Source organism: Lissotriton vulgaris, chromosome 5, assembly GCF_964263255.1.
Source record: "Lissotriton vulgaris chromosome 5, aLisVul1.2, whole genome shotgun sequence".
In the NCBI taxonomy this organism is placed as follows: domain Eukaryota; kingdom Metazoa; phylum Chordata; class Amphibia; order Caudata; family Salamandridae; genus Lissotriton; species Lissotriton vulgaris.
The window spans coordinates 306084363-306108032 of NC_141693.1; the positions used below are offsets into that span (position 1 = coordinate 306084363).

The 23670-nt window shown below is 44.9% G+C and overlaps 1 protein-coding gene across 2 annotated transcripts in view; it reads right to left on the reverse strand.

The window, feature by feature from the left end:
• Positions 1 to 23670, reverse strand: part of CFAP74 (cilia and flagella associated protein 74) — a 1279283-nt gene that overhangs the window by 1156247 nt on the left and 99366 nt on the right. For both annotated transcript variants that reach the window (XM_086921531.1, XM_086921532.1), the window contains exon 6: positions 21190 to 21288. In XM_086921531.1, the coding sequence (XP_086777657.1) occupies positions 21190 to 21288 (99 nt within the window). The remainder of the gene's footprint in view (positions 1 to 21189; positions 21289 to 23670) is intronic.

Consider the following 23670-nt stretch of genomic DNA (forward strand, 5'->3'; position numbering starts at 1 on the left):
TACATCTGCCCCCCGCATGCAACCCAAGCCCAAATCCAGGCCATGTTACAGTCTCCTTTGTTGCCACCCTTTTCCTGACAGTTCACCGCCATGAAAAGGGTGACAAAATCAAGGCCATGTTAGGGTATCCTTTGTTGCCACCCTTTTCCTGACAGTTCAGAGCCATGAAAAGGGTGAAGAAATGGCAACTCGGAAAATGCTCTGTGATGCTGGCTGCGGCACCGCCAGCATATTCCTGCTTGTGAAAGACCGCTGGCCCAGAGGGACCATTGATCCCAGCAGTGCCGGCGGTCTTGTGACGGTCTGCCCGCAGTAGTCATAATGCTGTGGGCGGTCCCGCAATGTGGTGGTGGTTGGACTGCCACCAGGCGTACGGTAATAAGGGGCTAAGAAAGCACTAGAATGCCATAACAAAGATAGTAAGCCCTATACAAATTACAATAAAATAACACGGTTTCCTCAGTCACAGTCTGATTCATCTTTAAAAGGCAGCATCCTAAGCTGCGCCTTACATGCGTATGACCATGCCTCCACCATAGTGCCGATTGCCGAATAAAAGTAACCAGCATTCAGGGCATCCCTATTTTGCTTCAGCATGTAGCCCAAGACCTCGCATGCCAAGATTTTTCTCATTCTGCAAGTGACATCCAGTGTTGTTGCACAAAATTCACGCAAGATTAAAAAAAAATAATAATAGTTGCAAATAAACTGTCATATTCTTCATAAAAGTGACAAGAGTTCAAAGCAGTTTTCAATTAAATATATAACAGCACAGGTAAACACAACCTCAGAACACTACTGATACTGCCTCACAGAGTTACAAGATCATCACTGCAAAACTGAAAAAAAGCAATATATGTCAGCAAGGGAGTCTCTAGGGCACCCTTGTGGCGCATATATACGTCAGTATGGAAAAGACAGCCACACGTACTGTGGCCTTCTATTTTTGCTTGTTACCCATTAGGGCTGGGGATATATTAGTGCAGTGCTTCTACTGGGGTAGGGTGTGAGGGGCAGAAGGGGTTCTGATTCCTAATCCTTCCTGGGCAACAGGAATGAGGCATACCATTGTTCACTTCTGGGGTGGCTCATTTATTTTATTTATTTTTATTTTAGGAAATTTGTTAAGCGCACAAATACCCGAGGGTGTCTCGGCGCTGAATGTCCACTGTACTGCCCATGAGTAATTATTGTTTGAAAAGCCAGGTCTTTATCTGTTTGCGGAAAGAAAGAAGGGAAGTACAGGTTTTGATCTGGCTTGGAAGACTATTCCAAAGTTTGGTGGTGGTCACTATAAAGGACCTGTCGCCCCAAGAGACCTTCTTAGTCCTTGGTACCTGCACAAGACCGGCAGTGGAAGAGCGGAGGGATCTGACACGATTGTAGGGGCAGAATGCATCCTTTAAGAAAGCAGGTCCTTGAGAATGAATTGCCTTATACGCAATGCAGAGTGCTTTAAATTTAACTCTTTTCTTTACTGGCAACCAATGAAGTTGTTCAATAGTGCCAGAGATAGGGGTATACTTGGGGGTGGCCGTGATCAGTCTGGCTGCAGCATTCTGCACCAACTGTAGCTTTTTTATGACACCTTCCTGAGCATTGACTAAGAGCGCGTTACAGTAGTCAATGCGAGATATCACTAGTGTACTGACCAGTGTTCTGGCCAAGCTCATGGGAAGATAAGGGAGGAGTTTTTTGATCATTCTCATGGTGTAAAAGGAGGATGATACTATCGCATTGGCATGATGCATAAGAGTGAGTTTGGTGTCCAGTAAAACTCCCAGATTTCTTGCCTTGGTCACTGGGGACGGAGGTGGACCCAGGGCGGCAGGCCACAAGGTAGGTGACCAGGCTGGGGAAAGATTATCAAACACCATCACCTCCGTTTTATCGGAGTTGAGCTTCAAGCAATTTGTGGACATCCAGTCACTTATTGCTACCATTCCCTGATTAAAATTGGAAGCCACTTCATCTCCATGTTTGTTAATAGCCAAGACAATCTGGGTGTCGTCAGCGTAGGATGTCACCGCCAGGTGGTGGGATTTCATGACCCTCGCCAAGTCCGACACATAGATGTTAAATAGTGTCGGACTTAGCGAAGATCCCTGGGGGACACCACAGGGGAGAGTAAAAGAAGGTGAGTTGAAATTGCCGAAGGCGACAGATTGCACTCGGTCAGTAAGAAAAGAGGAGATAAGATCCTTAGCACCATTTGTGATCCCTGCCGCTGTGACACGGTCGATCAAGATAGAATGATCGACCGTGTCAAAAGCGGCAGACATGTCTAGCAAGATGAGCACTGCCGATCCTCCACCATCAAGTGTCATCCTAATTTCATCCGTCGCTTTGATAAGCGCGGTTTCAGTTCCATGTCCCTTCCGGAAACCAAATTGTGAATTATCCAGACAGTTGTTCTGATCTATAAAATCTAAGATTTGGATATTCATAATCTTTTCCACAATTTTGGCGGGTAAAGGGAGGCAGGCTATAGGGCGATAGTTGGCGACTATAGAGGGATCTAAAGAACTTTTCTTGATGAGAGTTTTGATAGTTGCTCTCTTCCAGATGGAAGGAAAGATATTGGAGGACAACATGGCATCAAATATTTCCGTACGTTTTGGACCTATGATATCTGGAAAGTTTATGAGAATGGAAGGGGGGCATGGATCTTCCGGTGAGCCAGAGTTGCTGGTAAGTGACATTAATGGTGACGTCACATACATATTGGATCTGCCAGAGAGGGATTCCCTAGCCCCTCCCTGGTCCATCCAAGGATAGAGTTGAAGGGTGAGGTTAAAAGAGAGGTTAGTCATGCCAACTCGCCCCACCGTCTTCTGTTGGCGGAGGTGGTTAAGAGGGCAGAAAGAGGAGCCCAGCACCTCCCACCAATACTCCAATCCCACCACAGAGGAAATGAAACCACGAGGCTGGGACTGGAAGGGGATGGAGTAGGATTGCTCCCACATCATCCATCCCCTTGCAATCCCCACTGTCTGATTCAGTTTGACACTACTCCTTAAGCTCCCTATTCTGTTCTATCTAAAGAAAAGCATTATCAGTGGAATAAGCTGTGTGTATGTTCCCCACCAATTAATGAGATGCTTCTTGAATTTTCTATAACTGATTCCAAACACAGTATGACTGCTTTCTGGGTCATAGACACATAGGGTCCCATCAGGATGAGTCCGCCCGCCATCCCATCGTGAAAATGGACCGCCCGCCATAAGGGCGGGGGTCCCGTGGGTTCTATTAGGATGCGCCCGCCAGAGTGGCGGGCGCATCCTGCCATCCCTAACATTGTGGCGGGCGTTGCACTCAGCACCGCTCCCGCCACAATGTTAGGGAGGCATGTTGTGCACTTCCATGCACGACATGGCAGGCACCGCGCGGTGCCTGCCATGTTGTGCATAGAACTGCAGGGGGGTACCATAGGTACCCCCCATGTGCACCCCCACCCCACCGGAGTCCTTGGGGGCCCGCAACGGGCCCCCATAGCAGACTCCGCATGCCTTTCCACGGCGGCATTGCCGCCACAGAAAGGCATTCCTAAATGCACATTGAAATTTGGCTGGCGGTGTCAAACAGACACCGCCACCATATTGCAGCCTTTTCCGCCCGGTCGCAAGTCGACCGGGGCAGAAATTCGGCGGACGATTTTTCCGTCCGCCGCGGACCCCCCAGCCATAATAATATGGCTTTTCTACTGGGATGGCGGGCAGATTGCCCCCGCCGGGCCAGCAGTGACCACCGCTGGCCCGGTGGGGCAATCCGCCCACCATCCTAATGGGGCCCATAGTTCTGTGCCCGAGTTGGGAGCCAGATGCAGTTTGCATTTTTCTTAGTCTCAGATTAAATCCACAAACTTTCCAGCTCTATGCTAGGCTTCAGATACACAGATCTGCACCGAAGCAACAAGCTAGGTGCTGTTTAGATGGATTTTTGTTAGCTTCAGAAACAATCAACACAGTACCCTGCACCGTTCTCGGGGTGCTGACAAGCAGTTCTGCGTCCCATCGAGATGCCAGACGCTGACTGGATTTTTGTAGATTTAGAAAAAAATCCATACAGTGTCTGAAACACTCACCTCTCCCAGTTAGGGGCATGGGTTCTTTGGGGAATTTTTTTCAACCAAAGAAAACATCCAGACAGAGTCTAGCTCCTTGCTGACGTACATACACACACGTACTGGCTTGGGGTCATTCAACACCAAGGGAAACACACCAAATCTTAAACACCAGAACCCATAGGAGTCCTAGGTGGCGTGACTTGCAATGATGCACCACTTTTTTTTACCTAGAATTCCATGTACAGGTTAAACTTTGGTCCAAAAAATATATTTTTTTCATTTCCATGACAGAAAGTTCCAGATGTGTGGGGAACAATAAGACCCCCATCATGCAGTGTTCCCACGCTTTTCCTTACAGCACAGTACTTCACGTGTGTGGATGGGTATATCGTGTCTGACAAGGACAGGCCAAATATGAGACCCTATGAAATCAATATAGTATCAATGAGATTTTCAAATAGTCACAATTTTGGTCTATTCCTTTCCTGTTCAGTAGACCCACCCACATATGTTTTCATCGACAGATGTGTGGGAACATTGCATGATGGCAGTTCTGCCATTTGCCGGAAGTTCTGGAGATATCCGTCACAGCGAAGGAAAGATTAGATTTTCTTTACCCCCTAATTTGATATCTACAGGGGATTCTGTGTAATAAACATTCTGGGATTCATGCAAGCCACATCAATGTGGTTTTCCCTAATCTCTGGGATTAGTATTTTCCCCTTGGTGCCGGACAAAATTGGGCCAAATACTGCAGACAGACCTCCGACCTTTCCCTATATTCACTACTGTCTAGTGTGTGACTCTCGGCTCATGCCCATGGAAAACCAATATGTCTAATAACCACACACTCAGATCACCTGGAGAAACATAGATTTGGCTCAGGCTAGTATAGTGGGTGAAGGGGAATATATTCCCATGCGAAGAAGTCTGAAGGAAACTACCATGTTTTGGTGAAAAATTTGACAATCTTTCAAATGTCTTGAGCAGCACATTGTCCTGGCCAGTCAATCAGGGCAAGGGTGATCTTACAGCCTGTGATAGAAACCTTAAATTGTGTAGAAGTTAATAATATAATGTTTCCTTACAGTTCAGGGGAGACATATATGAGAAAAAGGCAGATACCCTAATTCAGCATTTTACTTGCAGCTGCTTCCAAGTTTCCAAAATGCACTGCACACAATGTAGAACCTGTGGACACCCTGAACCCAGCGAAAACTTATACATGTCTGGTACCCCCATGCTCTTCATGCTCAAGAGATCCAGAGGAACAAAGCTAGATGCCAAGTCTTGGCAGGAATGTGTTCCTGGGTGAGCGAGACTGGAGGGAATTACTATGTTCCACAACATGGCAAATGTTGTGTTCAAAGTGTTCTACTGGCTAGTCGGGATGAGGGAGTTTGGCTCACAACAATAGATCCCTCTTCATACAGAATAAATAGATTTTATACTTTCCATATAGTCCTGAGTTTGATATCGGTCATCACATAAACAGTTTATCAAAAACAGTGATTCTGCCACAATAGTGTCATCTGTGCTATTATATATATGATTATGCAGATGGCATTCCCCAGGATTTGTTTGTCCATTTGAAAAATATAACAAAATATTGAGTAAATTTGGTTAAAATAAAAATTAAACTCTATATTTGTTGTTATAAATGTAGGCTGCAATAAGATATTCAGATAGGGTTTGCACCAATAGATAGCTCTGAATGGGCGCCCCCCCCAAAAAAATATAGTGTGTAAAGGTATATAAAGGGAACAAAGAGGTACGTGTGCTTCAGAAACCTAATACCTGTTTTTTTTTTTAAAGGTCTCACACTGAGATAAGAAAACTATTCAGGAGAAACAGGGTTAACATAGACAAACTATTAGGTTTAATTAGCAGCACATTCAAATGATTGGAAACTGCTGAGCACTCAACTCCCCTTAGCGGACACGTAAGTTCAGATGGCGTCTGCTGACTAAAGTGAGCTTCTGACTGGGGGGAAAGGATAGTTGCATGTGAATCTATGAGTCTGGGCTGATTTAAGAGAGGCAGGAGAAAATAGGGACTTCACAGAATTTTGGAGGATTGTAAACAGGCCCTGCTTTCAGGACTGCAATGCTCCGGTCATTATCACTAATATCCTCCGTGAGCAATGGGTCACCCACTTTGAAGGTCTCTATAATCATAGCAAGGAAACCACTCAAGAAGGGGGCTGGGATGGTACACGGTGCTCAGAAGTAGAGCTCTCATTAACAGCGGTAACTAAGGCAATTCAAGCCCTGACCCAGAATAAAGCCTCAGGGCCCGATGGGACCCCCCCAGACCTATACAGAAGTAACACTGACCTGAGGGCGCCAATTCTGACAAGGGTTTTAAATGCGGCTATTAAATCAGGCCTCCCCCGATCTTTGTCTACAGCATTAATTACAGCATTAATTGTCCCCATCTTCAAGAAAGGGAGTAGGGATGATCCGAAAGACCTATATCGCTAATTGACATCTCAGCTAAGATATTAGGCCAGGTGGTACTGAACCGTCTTATGGCCTGGACGGAAGAGAAACACACCATAGCTGACTCACAGTATGGGTTCAGAATGGGTAAATCGACCAGTGCCTCAATTTGTACTTGTTAGCCGCTAAGTATACTAAAGCTAGCAATGGCACTATGTATATGGGGTTTATGGACTTGGCAGCGGCCTTTGACAATGTGAACAGGAATAAGTTGTGGGCCATGATGTTTGATTTGGGAATTGACCCGGGTCTCATAAATATTTTAAAAGAATTGCACTGGAACACCACTGCTAGGGTCCGCTTTAACACGGAGGGGGGACTGACTGACCCTTTTCTGTGCACAAGTGGAGGAAGGCAAGGGTGCACCCTTGCACCCTTTTTAATCTCGCTGTACATCAATGAGCTTGAAAATACCCTCAGTGCAATGGAAGTAGACTGCCCCAAAGTAGGAATGCATCGAATTCCGGTACTGTTGTACGCGGATGACACGGTCCTGCTTGCACGAACAGCCAGGAGTCTTCAATATCTTGTGGAAGGTTTTGTTAAGTTCATGAAAAATCTAGACCTATCGGTGAACCTGAGCAAATTCTTCGTCATGGTGGCAGGTAAAAAGCCCTCTAAGAAATTTCAGTTTAAAATAGGGAATCACAGATTGGACTCTGTAAGCACTTTTCCCTACCTGGGTCTTTTGTTCGATGGTGAGATTCAGTTTAGCTCCCTAATTGAGGAACGTTGTATGAAGTTGGTTTCTGCAAATGGCGCCATTTTAAATTTTGCACTTATGCTGGGCCGCTGGTCCCCCGAACAAGTGATGTGCTTATATGGCTCGATAAGCACCGCAAAGGCTATATACGGTGCCGAGGTTTGGGGCTTTAGGGACTCTTAAAAAATGTGTATTCTCTATATGAATTTTATTAGCTATGCATCTGTTTCTATTTATTTTTTTTAACTCACATATAGTTCAATATTGTAATGTAATGAATTTTTATAACCTGTATTTTTTTGATGGTTTTTATCATCGAAAGAAAGATTTACTGAACTGAATCTATGAAAGATACCAATGCTGGAAAACTGTACTTGTATTATCATTTAGTCTACATCATTTGATCTTTGATATATTCTTATTCTTGATCAGGATAGTAAGCAGTATGTGCAACTTAAATAAACACATATATTGATCAGGCAGGAAGCAGGCTCACCTTGTTGAAACAGGATATGCAGAATTGCAAGCCTCCACAAAAGAAGCAACCTCTACATTCAGTCCAGGCAGCAGTGTTGGTGAACGTATATATTTTCTTCTAAGTGGTGGGCCAACCCCTGCGTACAGCTCCACTGTAGAGGCCATACTCCTCTTATAAGTAAGCAGTCACTTTCTCTATGAGTAGGTGATTTACTTTCCTAGGCCAGTAGGTGGTGATCTCCTAACTAAGATCTGATTTGTAAGGGGATCATTTCTCACTGGGAGTCCAATAGGAAAAGAGCATGATGTCCTTTCTATGTTCAATTTAAGCATCTTTGAAAAAGGAAGTGGAGAGTTCTCTCTGATGTAGATGTTGGATTATGGAAGAAGAAACACATGCCTACTCAGTTCACTCAAGTGGTAATCTGAACTATGGCATGAACTTGGAATGTTTCCATTATGTCATTTGTCATTGTTAAAGTGAAAAAAGGCTTTTTAATTGTGATAGCCTGTATCGTATGGTTTCCACTTTTCAGTAGGACAACATAAACGTTGGGATGGTGCCAGACTGATTCTGTGTACCCCCTCAGGATATGTTGGCCTATAGTCCTGCTTGCTCACAGTGCCCCGTAAGTATCCCTAAACCTGGCAACGTAACAAATGGTTTGGGCAACCTCAGAACATGACAACTCTGACCCCCAAGGAATCGTGGTAATAGATCTGAACCCTTTTCGCTCAGTCACCCGTGCTCACTCAGATAGATATACAAGAAATACACATTGGGGCGTTTTCAATATTTAGTGAACCATTGTGATTCTTGTATAAAATAAATGTGCTGCAATGATTAATAGACAGAAGCAGACAAAAGTGATTAGCAATATAAGGATAGTAAAAATAATGAATGATTCCACCATTGTGCTAAAGCTATGTATATATGCTGGAGTATAAGTACTGTGTATAGTGTACTCCTACAATGAGCCCCTAACCTAATTGTCTAGGGTGGGTGTTCTGCCAAGAATCCCCTACTGGATTATCTAAATCCCCATTATCTGAAGGCAAGGTATGTAGGCCCCCGTCACAGGTTGGACATTCCTCCTCGCAGAGGGTAAACAGGAAGGGGCTGTGCTGAAACACTAACGATACCAAATACCTCGCAATGACAGCAGAGTTCTCCACTAATTAGAGTACGGAAATGCACGTGTATTTATAAGAACAGCATCCATGCTTCCGTTTCGAGGCTTCAGGCAAGCTGACATTATTATTGTCTTTGTGATAGAACCGTCACCTAATAAACAAATAATAAATGACAACATTTGCACAATGCATGTTCAGGCCTTGTACCGAATGTTCAAGGTGTTGTGATAGTGTACTTACAAAGTGGAATTGTAAGCAATTTGTATTCATAGAAACTAATCCTGCACTGTCACATAAGCAAATGTGTGTTTAAAGTCAGCGTATGAAAAAAGAAGGCAACTTTAGAAATGCGTACATGTAAAATAGCAGTGTTTCTTCCTGGACCTAACCTAGCCACATGACACCTAATCACTTCAACTTGCCTTGGTGACATCAGAGATAGAAGCTGAGCAGTCTTCCACAACCGATATTTAAGTTTGGCCCTGTGAATAGGTCAAAAGAAGCAGCCTTGAACTGACTCAGTAAAGTGTTTTGCCCATAAGAAACTGGATGTGGTTGGCATAGCAGAGGGAATGTCTTGAGTAAACTGACCATGAAAAGATTGTTTGAAATAATTGATGTGACTGGAAGGAGAATGATTATCGAGTTGTGATCAATACCCTTCCAGTTCAGGTGTGTACGGTAAGTTAACAATTGGTTAATAGTGGAATAGTGTGAGCCTCTGCCAAAATCAGTCTAGGTTCTGATAGACTAAACAGATGTCCAAATTCTAAGTTGCCTAAAGCCAGGTTATGAAGTTGAAAGGTTGCAGAGTTTGGTAATAAACTTCTGATTGCTGCTTGGACAGTATTGCATGCTGGATTCTGAGGGTAATTGGTGAGCAGCAATACAATGAAAGAAGATCAGTGTTAATGACACAGATTCCATTTTCTGGCTGCAAGAAAAGAAAATTATCTACCCCCTGTCCTGGTCAACTTGATCCAAAGAATGGCCAAATGGAAACAGGAAAGTGACCTAAAATGACGTCCAGTGCGATAGAGCTGCAATTTCACTTTCAAGTAAGAAGGCCCAAAAATCATGGAGGGCCTGTCAATAATACATGTGGATTTAAAAAGAATCATTTTACTAATCTGAAGCTATTTAAGAGCATAAAGTGAAGACTTAATAGATTTGCATTTGGGAATATCTTTTCCGTAATAGAATCGTCACATTATAAGTCCCTGAATAATGTTCTTCCTAAATGAAAGGAGGAAAAGTGGAAACAGTTTGTGAAAAGTTTCCAGGATGAGAAAACAAGGAGGCCATCCTGTTGACCTGGGAAGTGAATGAAAGACTATTTTCAATGACTATGTCAAGATTTCTGGCAGAGGTCACTGGCAGATGAGGAGATCTAATTCCTCCGGGTACCAATTAGGTGTCCAAATATTTCAGGACGTTTTCCGAAGATAAGAATTTCAGTCTTATTTTCCTTCAATTTCAGTCTATTGTCCATCCAATTAGCCACAGCTTTCATGCTATTGTCAAAGTTCTGTTGAGTGTCATTGGAAATATGAGAATCTAAATGTCGTCTGTGTAGGAAATAATTTGCAGGCCAAAATATCTAACCAAGGTAACAGGAGCCTGCATATATATGTTGGAACCAGTGGGGCTGAGCAAGGATCCTTACAGAACCCTGCACATCTGGGTTAAGGGTTTGGAACAGAACGTTGCCAAAGCTACAGTTTGAGTTCTAATTGATAGGAAAGAGTGGATCCATTTAACTTCCTTTACTCCAATGCCTGAAGAGTCCAATCTGGACAACAGCACAGCATGTGATGCCATATCGAATGCTGCTGAGAGTTCAATATGACTAATGCAGCAGTGCCTCCTGAGTCCAGAATGACTCAGAGGTAATCAATAACAGGAACTAGACTAGATTCTGTGCTACAACAGGATCTAAGCCCTGATTGGGAGTGATCAAGTAGATTGTTTGCCTCCAAATAATTGGGAATGCACTTGTTGTAAGCCTTCTATGTTATTTTGGCCGGATAATTAAGTACAGATATAAGTTTATGGTTGCCTAGAGATAATAGGCCTGCATTGGATTTCTTTTGCAAAGGGGTAATAGACCAAAGGCACCTCCAAAGAGAAAGATTACAAAGAGGTGAGAACTGGAATTAGAGTGGGTATCGCTAATATAAGAATAGCCGAAGAACAGGGATAAAGAGAGGAGCCCGATTTGATTATACTAAAGGTTTCTGAATCAGATGTGCTGCGATTGGTGGAAATTCACATTGTTGAAGGCTATTGGTCTCAGTAATATATTGCTGAGTGTTGGACCTGGCAAAGAAAGACTGCAGCAAACACTGGACTGCACTTGCTGATCCTTGGACTAGCAAAGTGAGGACTTTGCCTGTGGTGCCCTGCTCGAGGAAAGTCATTCCGAGCTTCAGGCAGAAGAGGTGAACTCCAAGAGACAGTTGGCTGACTTCCTGTTACAGCTTCAGGGCCACAAAAGCTGAAGATTCCCGCCTTGGCGAGTTGGTAGCCGCAATTGCTTTATCACTACTGAACACTAAAAAGCAGCCTGGTAGACCAAGTCCTGACACTTAAAAGTTGCATGCGAGTCTGCTGGACCTGGGAGAGTTGTCAGAGTGCAGTTTAGTCAATAGAGACAGTAACTGGAGACCAGTAGACTAGTGGCAATATGTAGTTGGTTGTACTTCACCCGGATTTCGAGCGGCACCGACATCTGTAATCTAAATTGCCCCACCGTGTTAATTGGCCGAGGGCTGGCCCCCGGAAGAGCCCCTTCGACTAGGTCAGCATCCTGTATCCCTTGCATCAGAACTACTTCATTATTGTGTTTGGCAGTTCGCCCATAGAGCGTGAAACTGGACTGCAGACTGCTTTGACTGCAAGGTAACTGTCTTGATGAGCCTTATTGGCCCCTGTGACTTCCTCCTTGCTGGAGCAGGATTGCCCAAACTGGACTAACCAACCACAACTTTAGAAAGGTTTTTAAAGTAACTGATAACTGTGGTAGTTGCCAATGCTTGTTTGTGATTGAAGTAAAAAGCTGTGATTTACGATTTGCCTAATAATGTATATGTCCAGAATCCTCTGGTGGATTTTGTTCATTTTGATGTCCAAAGATTCATGAAAATAAGGTCTATTTTAATAATTTGGTGTAGGAGTTCCTTTGTGTCATATTTCTTTCTTATTCAATTGTTTTGGTACTTCTAAATGCTTTGCCCTTGTTCCTTTGCTAAAGCATAACTTCTCGAAGTCACAGCTTCCAGGGCTGAGCTCAGGCTTTACAAACAAGACTGGCTGGACTCCTACGCCATATAGTAAACCGCTTTCCACACACCATCTAACTAAATGAACAGACGAAAGACTCCATACCATTGTAGTACTTTTCAAAGGCTTAACAAATCCTCTCAAGTATTACCTGAAAAAACATCCATTTCATACTTAAGGTCTACCCCACCTCTGTTATCTTTCCTCTTTTTCTCATATAGGGGACTCGGCCTCACCCAGGGTTCTCACGATCCGATGTGTGACAATGTGCTCCATCCATTATAGTGTTCTCATCTTCACTGGAGTGCTCCGGTGGGATATTCAGAAAGGCTCCACTCACCACTTATTCTGGAAATTGTGCAATTTGTTGTGCCAAAAGACTTCACTAAATGGGAATGTTCCTCTGTATTGGATTTTCCCACTCTCAGTTTGTCCTTGATAAGCCGAGACTTCTCTGACTGTGGCTGAAGATGCATCTTGGAAAAGGATGCATGAGTATTCTGGAAAGTTGACCTCTTCCAGGCCCCCGCCACTCTAAGAAACTCCTCCTTTTCAGTAAAATAGTAGAATTTAGCAGATATATCTTTTGGTTTCTAGTCACTATCAGGAAGCCTTGGGCACAATCTAGGGACCTATCTAGCCGCAACTCCAGGAAGTCATTCCCCTGGAGATTTGAGAACATGGCAATCAGGAAGGCTTTCATGTCAGGTCCCTCTGCTCCTTCTTTCAAGCCTACCAGTCAAATATTCTTCCTTTGTGATCCATTTTCTGGCTCCACAGATTACAGCAGGGTCTTCTGCATCAGACTCTGTGAGTCAGCTTGCACCCTCCTCCCCTTGCCTGGGCAGTCTCCAGCCCCCACCCTGCTTTCTGTCTATTATTCTTGCTCCTATTGTCTTACTATCATTTCTGAGGTCTGTCAAGTTAGTCCCCAGATCTGCTCGGCAGTCTTGGGTGACCCTGAAGAAGGCTGGCTGGAGTCTGTTGCTGAGCTTCCACTTAAAGTAGGCCAGACTATCAATAACGTCTGCTTTGGGGAGGGCCAGGGCCGGACTGGGAACCAAAACCGGCCCTGGAAAAGTGCTTGGCCGCCCCCCCCCCCCTCCCCGGGGGGGTTGTGGGTGCAGCCAAGCGCTTTGCCAGGGCCGGTTTTCGTCCGATTTTGTTACAGGGCCGATTTTGCAGCTATGCTACAAAAAAGGCCCCCAGGGGCCCAAAACCGGCCCCCACCCGTGCGGCGCATCGGGGGATTGCCCGGTGCCCACTACGGCCAGTCCGGCCCTGGTGAGGGTCATATGGATGCCGCTTGGCTTCAAAGCAAAGGGGCCATTCCGTCCTCTATTCGAAACGTTGCTGGCGCTTCAGACTCAAGCTTTATCAGGTAACGGAGCATTACAAACCCACAAAGGGTATGGCAGGTCAACTCCTCATTGCACATGGAATTCCAGCTGTAGGAACACAAAATCCAAAGAATATGAACTGAAAACCCTCACCCACCTTTTCATGGTATGCTTCGTCACCGCCCCACAGTGTTAGGACAGTGCCAACATAGAGATCTTAATCTCAATGAAAGGGAGAACAAGATAAATTGCTTCTTGTTAATCAAGGGGTTCAGATTTTATTCTAAACCTACCTCTGCGTAAACCCAAGGGATTGCCTTTATTAAGTGGTTACGTAGGGTAGGGTTGAAAGAATAATATTGGATGTAATTATCAGTCAATGTCACAAACATCCCTCAAAGTCGTCAATCACCAACATGTTTCGGCCACAAAAAAAAGATACCCCATACAAAAAGGAAGGGGTCCAGGGCCAAAAGGCAGTACCCCTACTGTCTATCCTGCATGCGTGTCCATGCACAAAGGTAAGAATAGGTCTTAATTCAATACGTCCAGTCTCCTACTACCTGCATTAAGAAAACAGAGTTAAGCCCTCATTTAATTTTGGGTACTCTATTCATAACTTGTCGTCTAAGTCCCTGGGGGGAGTTTCAGTGCCTGTTCAGCAAAAAATCTATAAAATAAATCATATGTGTCACACACGTGAAAAACCTTTTCTCACATTTATAACTTGCGTGAACACAATAGAGTGAGCATGAACAGCTTTTGATATCACTCACTCAATTGTTTTAAGGGCCTATGTCCACAATTAACGTTGTTTGGGGACCATTCCTGTAGTCACACATTAGTGGTGAAATGTAAAAAGACAAAACGTGAAAAGACAGAGGTGGTGGGCTCAGCCTGATTTAAAAACAAAATGATCTCTGGTACGAAAGTTTCAGAAATGTAAGAAATACCTATCAGACAAAAGAATACTACTTTCATAGTGAACCGCAGTCACCCTTTAAAATTCAAATTAAGGTTAAGTAGCTGTTACTGTCATCATATTTCAGGGAGCAGTATCTCCCTACATAATGGTCTGTTTAAAGGGTAGGTGAGCTCAATACTCCTTCACAGGTCATGCACCCCGTAACCTCCTTCTAAATCTGGGATGACCTACCTACGGTTTCTTTCTCAAAATAGCTCATATTAAAGGACACAATCTCTAGTGTTTATATTAGAGACAACCATTACCAGGTTATTGCAAGTCTATGTTTGTTGCAATATTACACATATAAAATGGCAGAAACTGTAATTTGCGAACTGCCCTCCAGATTTGCTCATGATGGTCTGCAGTCAGTGCATAAACAAACATTCAATGTACAAACACGTTATGGACTAACTCTAGGTCCCACTCTTTCTCATATCGCACAAGGGAGACATATAGTCATGATGTAAATATGTAAATAAATAAATAGATGCTCAGTTCTCACATGTCATATCGACTCCAAACCCGGGTCCGAGTCATGCTCGCATGCCAACGATCCATACCATCAAGATTTCATGGCAGGGATCAAATGTATGCTAGGGACCTGGTGTTCCCTGTATCCCCCTGTGGTCCCCAGGACGTTTGTGAAGTATTCATTCTGAGCTGTGTCATGATTCATTTGGAATAATATACTGGTAAAAAGAGGCCAAGACTCCTCCCCCCATCAGTTACTGAAAGACCAGTCCCCCGCCACCCCCTCCTCACTTTGTCAAAGGACAGGTCCCACGTTTCTAATCTGACAGCCACTGGTGTGCTTATCTCCGTGGCATGTTCGTCTCATCATCTGCCATCTTAACGGTGGATGGGTGTCTGCTACACCCCTAGTCTCTTGTCACCGACAGCGCCCTGCGTCACATCAGCGCTCACCGAGAATGCTAGGGGGTGAGGGGGATATACATCTGGACTACACCATCCGTGCCCTTCTGACAGCTGTGGCGCCATCAGGGGATAGTAGGAATAAATACCTGCCACATCTACCATGCGATCAGAACATTTTCTGATGCCGCATATCCTCCTATGTTTAATTCAAAGCTGCTTTTCTACTGTGCTCTCTAATGTAAAGATCAGGTCTTAAAAAGGTACTGCTCACATCAGACCGATTCCAGGGAACACTTTACTACCGGTATTATTCAGTTACTAGAAGCCTGTCAAACAACTTTTGTTAAAAACAGAATACCATACAACCTGTTAATGCTGATGATTTTGTCACTGAAGTATAATCCTAGCTCTTGTCAACTGTAACTGTTCAACTAGCCATTGCGTCACCCAGCTCAAGTAGCCTAAACCCAGCTGTAACCTAGGTATGCCATCACTCAGACGAAGGGTGTCCCTGTGCAATCTGTAGACCCATTTCTGTTCAAATCGGAGTCGTGAAATTGTTACATCATCTTTACTAGATTGCAGTTTCTCTAGTACAAACCAAGTCATTTATCGCCCCCCGGGTCCCATCAGACAATTTAATACCTCTCTCCTTACAGTGGCTTCACAGTTGGTTGTCTCCCCCTCTAATTTCTCCATTCTGGGAGATTTTAACATCCATTTTGACAACCTGCTAGATCCCACGGCATCAGAGATACAATCAAACCTGGCGGCCATTCAACTTGAACAACTAGTTCCCTCGGTCACACATGAAAAGGGGCATCTTCTAGACCCAATTTTCAGTAACAGTGACCAGCTCAAAGTAGGCCCCATTAACAACCTCCCATGGTCTGATCACTTCCTGATACCTTTTACCTGGACCACGAACAGACCACCTCCCTCCCTGTTCACATCCAGAAAAACTCGAAACTGGTCAAAACTCCCTCTTGACAACTGGATGAAGACTCTCAGTAGCACTAGACCCTCCCTCTCTCATGATCCCACGTCTAATAACATCAAATACGAAGAGTGACTAACAACCTTGCTGGACTCTAGTCTACCATCATGTCCATCTAGATCCAAAAGACAAAGTAAATCAGCTCCGTGGTATTCGGAAGATCTCAGAAACCAGAAACGTCTATGTAAGAGACAAGAGAGGAAGTGGCGCTTATCCTACAACCCAGCTGAAAAAACTATATACAGGGAAATGATTAGGAAGTATAAAATGACCATAAAAACCTCGCAAGCAGCCTACTACACCGACAAAATATCAGTGGCAAAATCGAAACCTAAAGAAATTTATCATATAGTTAATTCTTTGATAAAACCTCCCCCATCTGTCTCTGATAATAACAATTCATCGTCCAAATGCAACGACTTGGTGGAATTCTTTTTCCAAAAAGTGAATAAAATATACTCGTCCTTCTCAAACCCACTCATCGACCTCCCCCCTCAATGCCGGGACTCTGCGCTGGACAGGGACTTTGAGCTGAAATCAGTTCCCCTGATAACAATGGAAACCCTAGAGAAGCTAGCACTACAAATAAAAACCGGCTCCCCATGCGACCCGGCCCCCCCCAGGTACACTGGGCCTAGCCAGTAACATCATCTTCCCCACCCTTTTAGAACTGCTGAACTCCTCCATACTGAGTAATATAGTACCCGTTACCTGGAAGCACGCAATGGTGCGGGCCCTCCTAAAGAAACCATCCCTTGACCCAGCTAACGCCAGTAACTACCGCCCAATTTCCCTGCTCCCATGGGCTTCTAAGACCCTGGAGAAGCACGTCAATACCACTCTGACGACATTCCTCGAGGACAACCACCTCCTTGATGCTTCCCAGACAGGCTTTCGCCCTAAACATGGGACAGAGACCGCCCTACTGGCGGTAACCGAGGAGGCAAGACGGATCTTGGATCGAGGGGGTTCAGTGGCAGTGATCCTCCTCGATCTGAGTGCAGCGTTTGATACGGTACACCACAAAATCCTGCTGAACCGTCTTGCCGACCTAGGAGTGTCTGGAGATGTCCTGTCGTGGCTTGAATCCTTCTTGTCAGACAGAACCTTCCAGGTCTTCGATGGCACATCTGTGTCCTCTAGTAGGCCAATAGGATGCGGAGTGCCGCAGGGCTCTTCCCTGAGCCCCACACTCTTCAATGCATATATGAGGCCGCTGGCTGGGATTGTCCGTCCGCATGGTGTCAATATCATCTCCTATGCGGACGACACCCAGCTGGTGGTTTCCCTTGCACAGAAGAGCGTGCTCCAGTCTACACCTGATCTGGCGGCCTGCCTGGAGGACGTAAAAAGATGGATGTTGAGCTCATGCTTGAAGCTCAACGATGATAAAACTGAGCTTATGCTCCTTGGCCCAGCGACTCCCTCCACTCTGGAGCAACTCTGGCCCCCAAGCATGGGCACCCTCCCACTTCCCAAAGACAACATCAAAAGCCTGGGAGTATGGCTCGACAAATCACTGAGCCTTAACACTCAGGCCACTAAGGTATCAGCCACCTGTATTGGTCTTCTCAGGGTGATTAAAAAAATCCTTCCCCTCCTCCCATTCGAGGCCAGACAAATTGTCATACAAGGCCTGATTCAATCACGGCTGGACTTTAACAATGCCCTGTATCTTGGAGCCCCTAACTACACCCTACAAAAGCTCCAGCGCACACAAAACTGTGCTGCTCGAGCACTCCTGGGAGTTCCTCGGAGGACCTCCATAAAATCTGGCCTAAAAACTCTTCACTGGTTGCCTGTCCGGGACAGAGTAAAGTTCAAGGCTCTCTGCATCGCTCACCAGACCTTCTGGAAAACGGGCCCAGAAATTAACTCCTCCCTGATCTCTCCCTACCTGCCCAACAAAACATTACGTTCCTCAACCGCCACACTTGCCAAAATCCCCAGAATCTTCAGATCCAGAGCAGGAGGACGCTTGTTCTCATACAATGTTGCCAGACTCTGGAACACCCTCCCTCTGCAGTTGCGCAACAACGTTAACCTCACCAGCTTCAGGAAACAGCTTAAAACTCTCCTGTTCAACAATTAGTAACCTCAGAGGTTCAGGTCTGTTTCTAGATTTAGCGCCTGGACGCCTCAGGGCAACTGCAGCGCTCTACAAATCTAATTTTCATTTCATTTCATTTCATTTCATTTCAGTGAAGTCATCCCGGTGGTGGCCTTTCCCAACGACGTATCATCTTAGTTACTGTTTTTTTACACCTGAAAGTTCTGCTATGCTTGTTGATCCATGATCTGACCTTCCTAGTTGCCATACCTATATATTTCAGCCAGCAACTGCAGACGATATAGACACGTTTTTAGTATTGCAATTACTATGGTGTTGAAAGAGACATGGTATCTTCAAGCCCAAATCAATACTAGCTGTTTTCTTCGAAAGACAGCACACATTACAGTCTCCACATGGATAGTGTCCACTTACAGAGTTCCTATCCCATAGGGTTTTCTGTCCCTGGGTTACAGGTTTGTTTATGAGTCTCTAGTGCATGATTAGATCTTTTATACTCCTGGCTTGTTTGAATGAAAACATCAGTTTTACCACATTCAGAGGACTGGTGTTAAGAAGCCTCCAGTTTCTTCACATTGTTAGAAAAGGATATATAAGTTGTCACACAAATTAGTTTCTTACAAGATACTCTCATCTGGAAGAGTTGACTGCGGTTGCTATTCCTTTATCTCCTCTCTGCTCTTTTGATAACCCCCACAGAGCATTCTCTATCTCTGAGTTTTTCTTTTAATATTTCAGCATGTTTCTTATAATCACTTTAAGTCGCAAAAACTGACCGAATGGGAGGTTCTTTTGAAGACTCTTTGGATGAAACTACTGAATCGTAATAGATTGTTTCTATCAGTAGGTTTCTGGTAGCCAACAGATCATGCCATTCTGCAAGTTTTTTTTCAGTGCTGAATAACCCCCGTGCCTCTTGGCAGGCCAATGTTGAATGCTATCAACGGGGGCTTCCACCAAGGTTAGCAATCTAGGAGGGTCACTTCACTAGCTCGGCACACTTAGGAAACCAATCAATCAATCAGTACTCATAAAGCGCGACTTATCACCCGTGAGGGTATCGAGGTGGTGGGTTCATGGGCTTAGTCGAAAAGCCAGGTCTTGAGTCTCTTCCTGATGTCCGTCACCGTAGGTGAAGTTCGTAGGTGGAGAGAGGGCGTTCCAGGTCTTGGCGGCGATGTGGGAGAAGGAACGACCTCCACTGAAAAAACATATTGAAGCGCCATGATCCTCCTTTTGGAAGGGGAACCACATAATTAATCTCTCCCTTCAGTGGGTAACTGTTTGTATTCAGCTCCAGAGTATGTGGGCTCTATGCAATGCTCTATGTTACATTATTGCCTCTAGGAACATCCCTCTTTCTATGCTTCTCTTGTCTATGTCCAGCTGCTTTAATTTCCCAAGCTTGCGGTGCCATCCAGGAGGTTAGACAGTAACAGGGGACACATATTCTGTGCAGATTTGTGCATGGGTGTGTTTGGATGCATTAGCACAGTAAGGCTATACTTATTGCCTTTGCTAATACTTTTTGCACGTCTACATATTGTGAGTTAAGTGGACAATTTTCTTGCGTCATTTTGTTTGCTCTAATTTTGTACCAGCAATAAGCTACCGGTAAAACAGAGCGCCAAGCAGGCACCTGGCAGCCATGCATAACATCAGCTCGCCTGTCTTATGTTGTAACTTTGCTGCACATGCAGTTAGTGTCAGAGATTCAGCTCACTGCAGTATAAGTGAGTTGTCCTATTGTGTGGTAGTCCCTGGATCTGACATCTACTTATGCGATAACAAATTTGACAGGCGAAAAACAATATGTTGTTTGATGATCCTAATGCTGAACAAACATGAACAGCAACTCTTGAAATATTTTACCTTTCTTCTGTTTGAGGACGGAATACAATACCGTGCTTGTTTAGAATGCAAGCCAACTACCTAACTCCATCAGCTAGCATGTGATTGGGAGGCTGTCTGTGTTGAGCCCATGACATATATCTGCACCTGGTCATGTCCTCGGTAACTGGCCATTTGGTCAGTGTTGGCTGATTTGCAAGTTCCTTTGAATTCCCTTGTGATTGCGCTTTTCCCAGGGAGAGACTGGTCATTAACATTACAGAGTTAGTGCCCTTTCAGACAGTGTCACACATCCTGAAACTGGCAGCACATCATCAAACTGAAAACTTTGCAGCTATGTAAGCACTGTCTGTATATGTCACTGCCCTGCTGGAGTCCGAGATGAAAGATAGAGGGGAAGGATGACAGAGGGCCACAAAAAAACCTGCAAGTGGCAATACCTGCCCAATCACCGCCAGCAGTGACTGTGACTATGATAAAAGGGCAGCTTAGACTCCATCCCTATTGAATCATTGGCACACAATATGGCGAGGCCTTCATCATGGTGTGTAGATGTCTGCCCAATTGTAATAGTGTTTTTCTGCAGAGACGTATAAGTGGAAAGAAAATAGCAGTCGAAAGACAAGAAATTACACAATTGAAGAGAGAAACTTATAGTTGTACAACGGGATGAGAAGTGCGAGGATAAAAACATTTCGACAGCACAAGGGCGAGGTGACAGAAATGAGGCTGAAATACTAATTTTTGTGCAGTACCTATACATACAAGCAAATAGCATAATTGCCCCTTTCCGGTAACCCAGTGTTAAGTACAGTTTTCATTTCAAATCATTTGCTCAGGATTAAGCCATCGGAGAGGGCCGCAGTGCACTGGTGCAAAACATCACACCGCTCTCAAGCACCCTGTGCGCTGCTTGGTACCTACATGTTGTCGGCTGCCTTCTCTGCTTCTATCTCCCGCTCCACGCTTCCACGCTGCTGCTCCAAAGAATCGATGCGATTCCGGCAGGCTTTCAGCTCCTCCCTGAAACCAAGAACACTGAGCGTGAATGTCACGTCAACCTTGTGGTGAGAACTGTCATCTTTTTATGGTGAGCTCGTGACATTTAACAGCCTTTAGTGACTTTTACTGAAAGGCATGCCCACTTTACATATCTATGACTCAAAAGGAATTGTCTCTTGCAGTTAAATCACAGCTGCCGTTTTTAGCACCATGGTTCTCCTATTGTTGTTTACTTTGAAAGCAATAAAATAAAGGCAGGCACATCCCTGCTAATATGTATGATCTGATGATTAAATGACCTGCTGAACTGCCATCCACTCGCGTTACCCTACGCATTAGCCTTCCTTTCAAAAGATGGAATAAAAACACCTGGTGTCAAGCTAACCAACCACAGCCCGAGCACAAAAAAACCTGTTGTCTTGCCAAACACTCAGACTATCATCACGTCAAGTCCCTCCCCACTCCCGTTCAAATATAAAAGAATTATACTTGGCCTCCTGCCTCCCAGCCAAGAGCCCTTTGAACCTCCCCTGCATTCCAAAACCATGCAGTAGCGGCTGCTCTGAATGCAGAGTGGAGGGGTGGGGATTGTAGGGAGGACTACAAAAAAAGAACTTACCACCTTCTCGCCCTTGTTCTCCTTTCTACTGGGGTTTCCTGACTCCCCTGCAGACAATCCCAGCGCTTCTCTCATGCTGTTATCAGCATGAGAGAAGCACTGGAATTGGACTGAGCTGACCTGTTTTCCGCTCCAAAGGGGACTGGGAACCTACGCCCAGTGGCGTAGGAAGGGGGTGTGGTTGGTGTGGACCTCTCCGGGTGTTATTGTTATTGTTATTGTTATCTGGGTTTTATATCGCGCCAAATCACCGTCAGGTCTCAAGGCGCTTCTGACAGATACAGCAACAAGAAGTAGGATGAACAAGGATGCAGATTATCGGCCTAACTTACAGAGATGCAAAGGCGTCTCTGAATAGAAATGTCTTCAAAGATTTCCTAAAAAGGATGAGATTAGGTTCTTTACGAAGGGCCTCAGGTAGCTTATTCCACATTGTAGGATCTTAGACTGAAAAGGATCTCCCGCCTTTGGTCGCCATTTTAAAGCACGGACATGACAGCAATTGGGAGTTGGAAGATCTTAAAGCTCGCTTAGGATTATACACTTCAAGCCTCTTTTTTATATAGGCAGGCGCCTGCCCATAAATTGCCTTAAGGGCAATGCACAGGCTTTTAAATTCCACCCTTTGCTTTATAGGGAGCCAATGTAGCCTATGCAATAAAGGGGAAGCATGGGTCTGTCTGGGTGATCTAAAGATTAACCGTGCTGCATCGTTCAGGGTGACCTGTAGGCGGTTGATTACATTTTTTGGTAGACCTAGATATAATGCGTTCCCATAGTCGATCCTGGAGACTATTGTTGCCGAAACAATGGTTCGGAGCATGTTTGTAGAAAGCAAAGGGACTAACTTTCGCAACTGTCTAATCAAGTTGGTGCAAGATCCAACAACGGCGGATACTTGGCTGGTCATTGAGAGCTCCTGGTCGATCTTAATACCAAGGCTCTTTACGCTGGGGCATGGCTTTGGGGTCGGTCCAAGTTCTTGGGGCCAGAACAGATCATTCCAGGGTGAGGTGGTAGTTGAAACTACCAGGACCTCCGTTTTATCTGGATTAATTTTTAGCAGATTCGTCGTCATCCAGCTCACTGTAAACCGCAGTATATTTTGGGCCATGGACTGAGCCGATGTTGTATTATCGATACTCAGCAACAGCTGAGTATCGTCGGCATAGTTAAAGACTTTACAGCCCATGTTCACCAGGGAGTCTATCAGTGGCTGCAGATATAGGTTAAACAGGAGTGGCGAGAGTGCGGACCCTTGCGGGACTCCACACTCCAGGACACCCACATCAGATACACGATCTGCTAATTGAATCCTCTGCGTCCTCCCTAGCAGGAAAGACGTTAGCCATTGGAGAGCCTGTTCTTTTATCCCAGACATAGCCAGTCTGTCCAGGAGCAATGCATGGCTGACAGTATCAAACACCGCTTAAAGATCTAAAAGTATCAGGGCGCTTGGTTTTTTACTGTCAGCCATGCATCTAAGCTCATCCAGCACCGAGAGCATTACTAATTCGGTGCTAAGATGGGCACGAAACCCCGCTTGCCGCTCCTGGAGTAGATGACATGATTCCAGGAAGGGTGACAATGATCTTAATACATGCTGTTCTAAAATCTTAGACAGAAAAGGCAGCTGGGATATTGGCCTGTAGTTTTTCATGCTGGTTGGATCGGCCCCTGTTTTTTTTATCAAGGGTTTGACGTGTGCCTCTTTAAAGCTAGCTCTTAATAGTCCTGTGGCTAGTGAGTTGTTTAGGAGGTCTAGAATCTGGTCCTCCAAAATG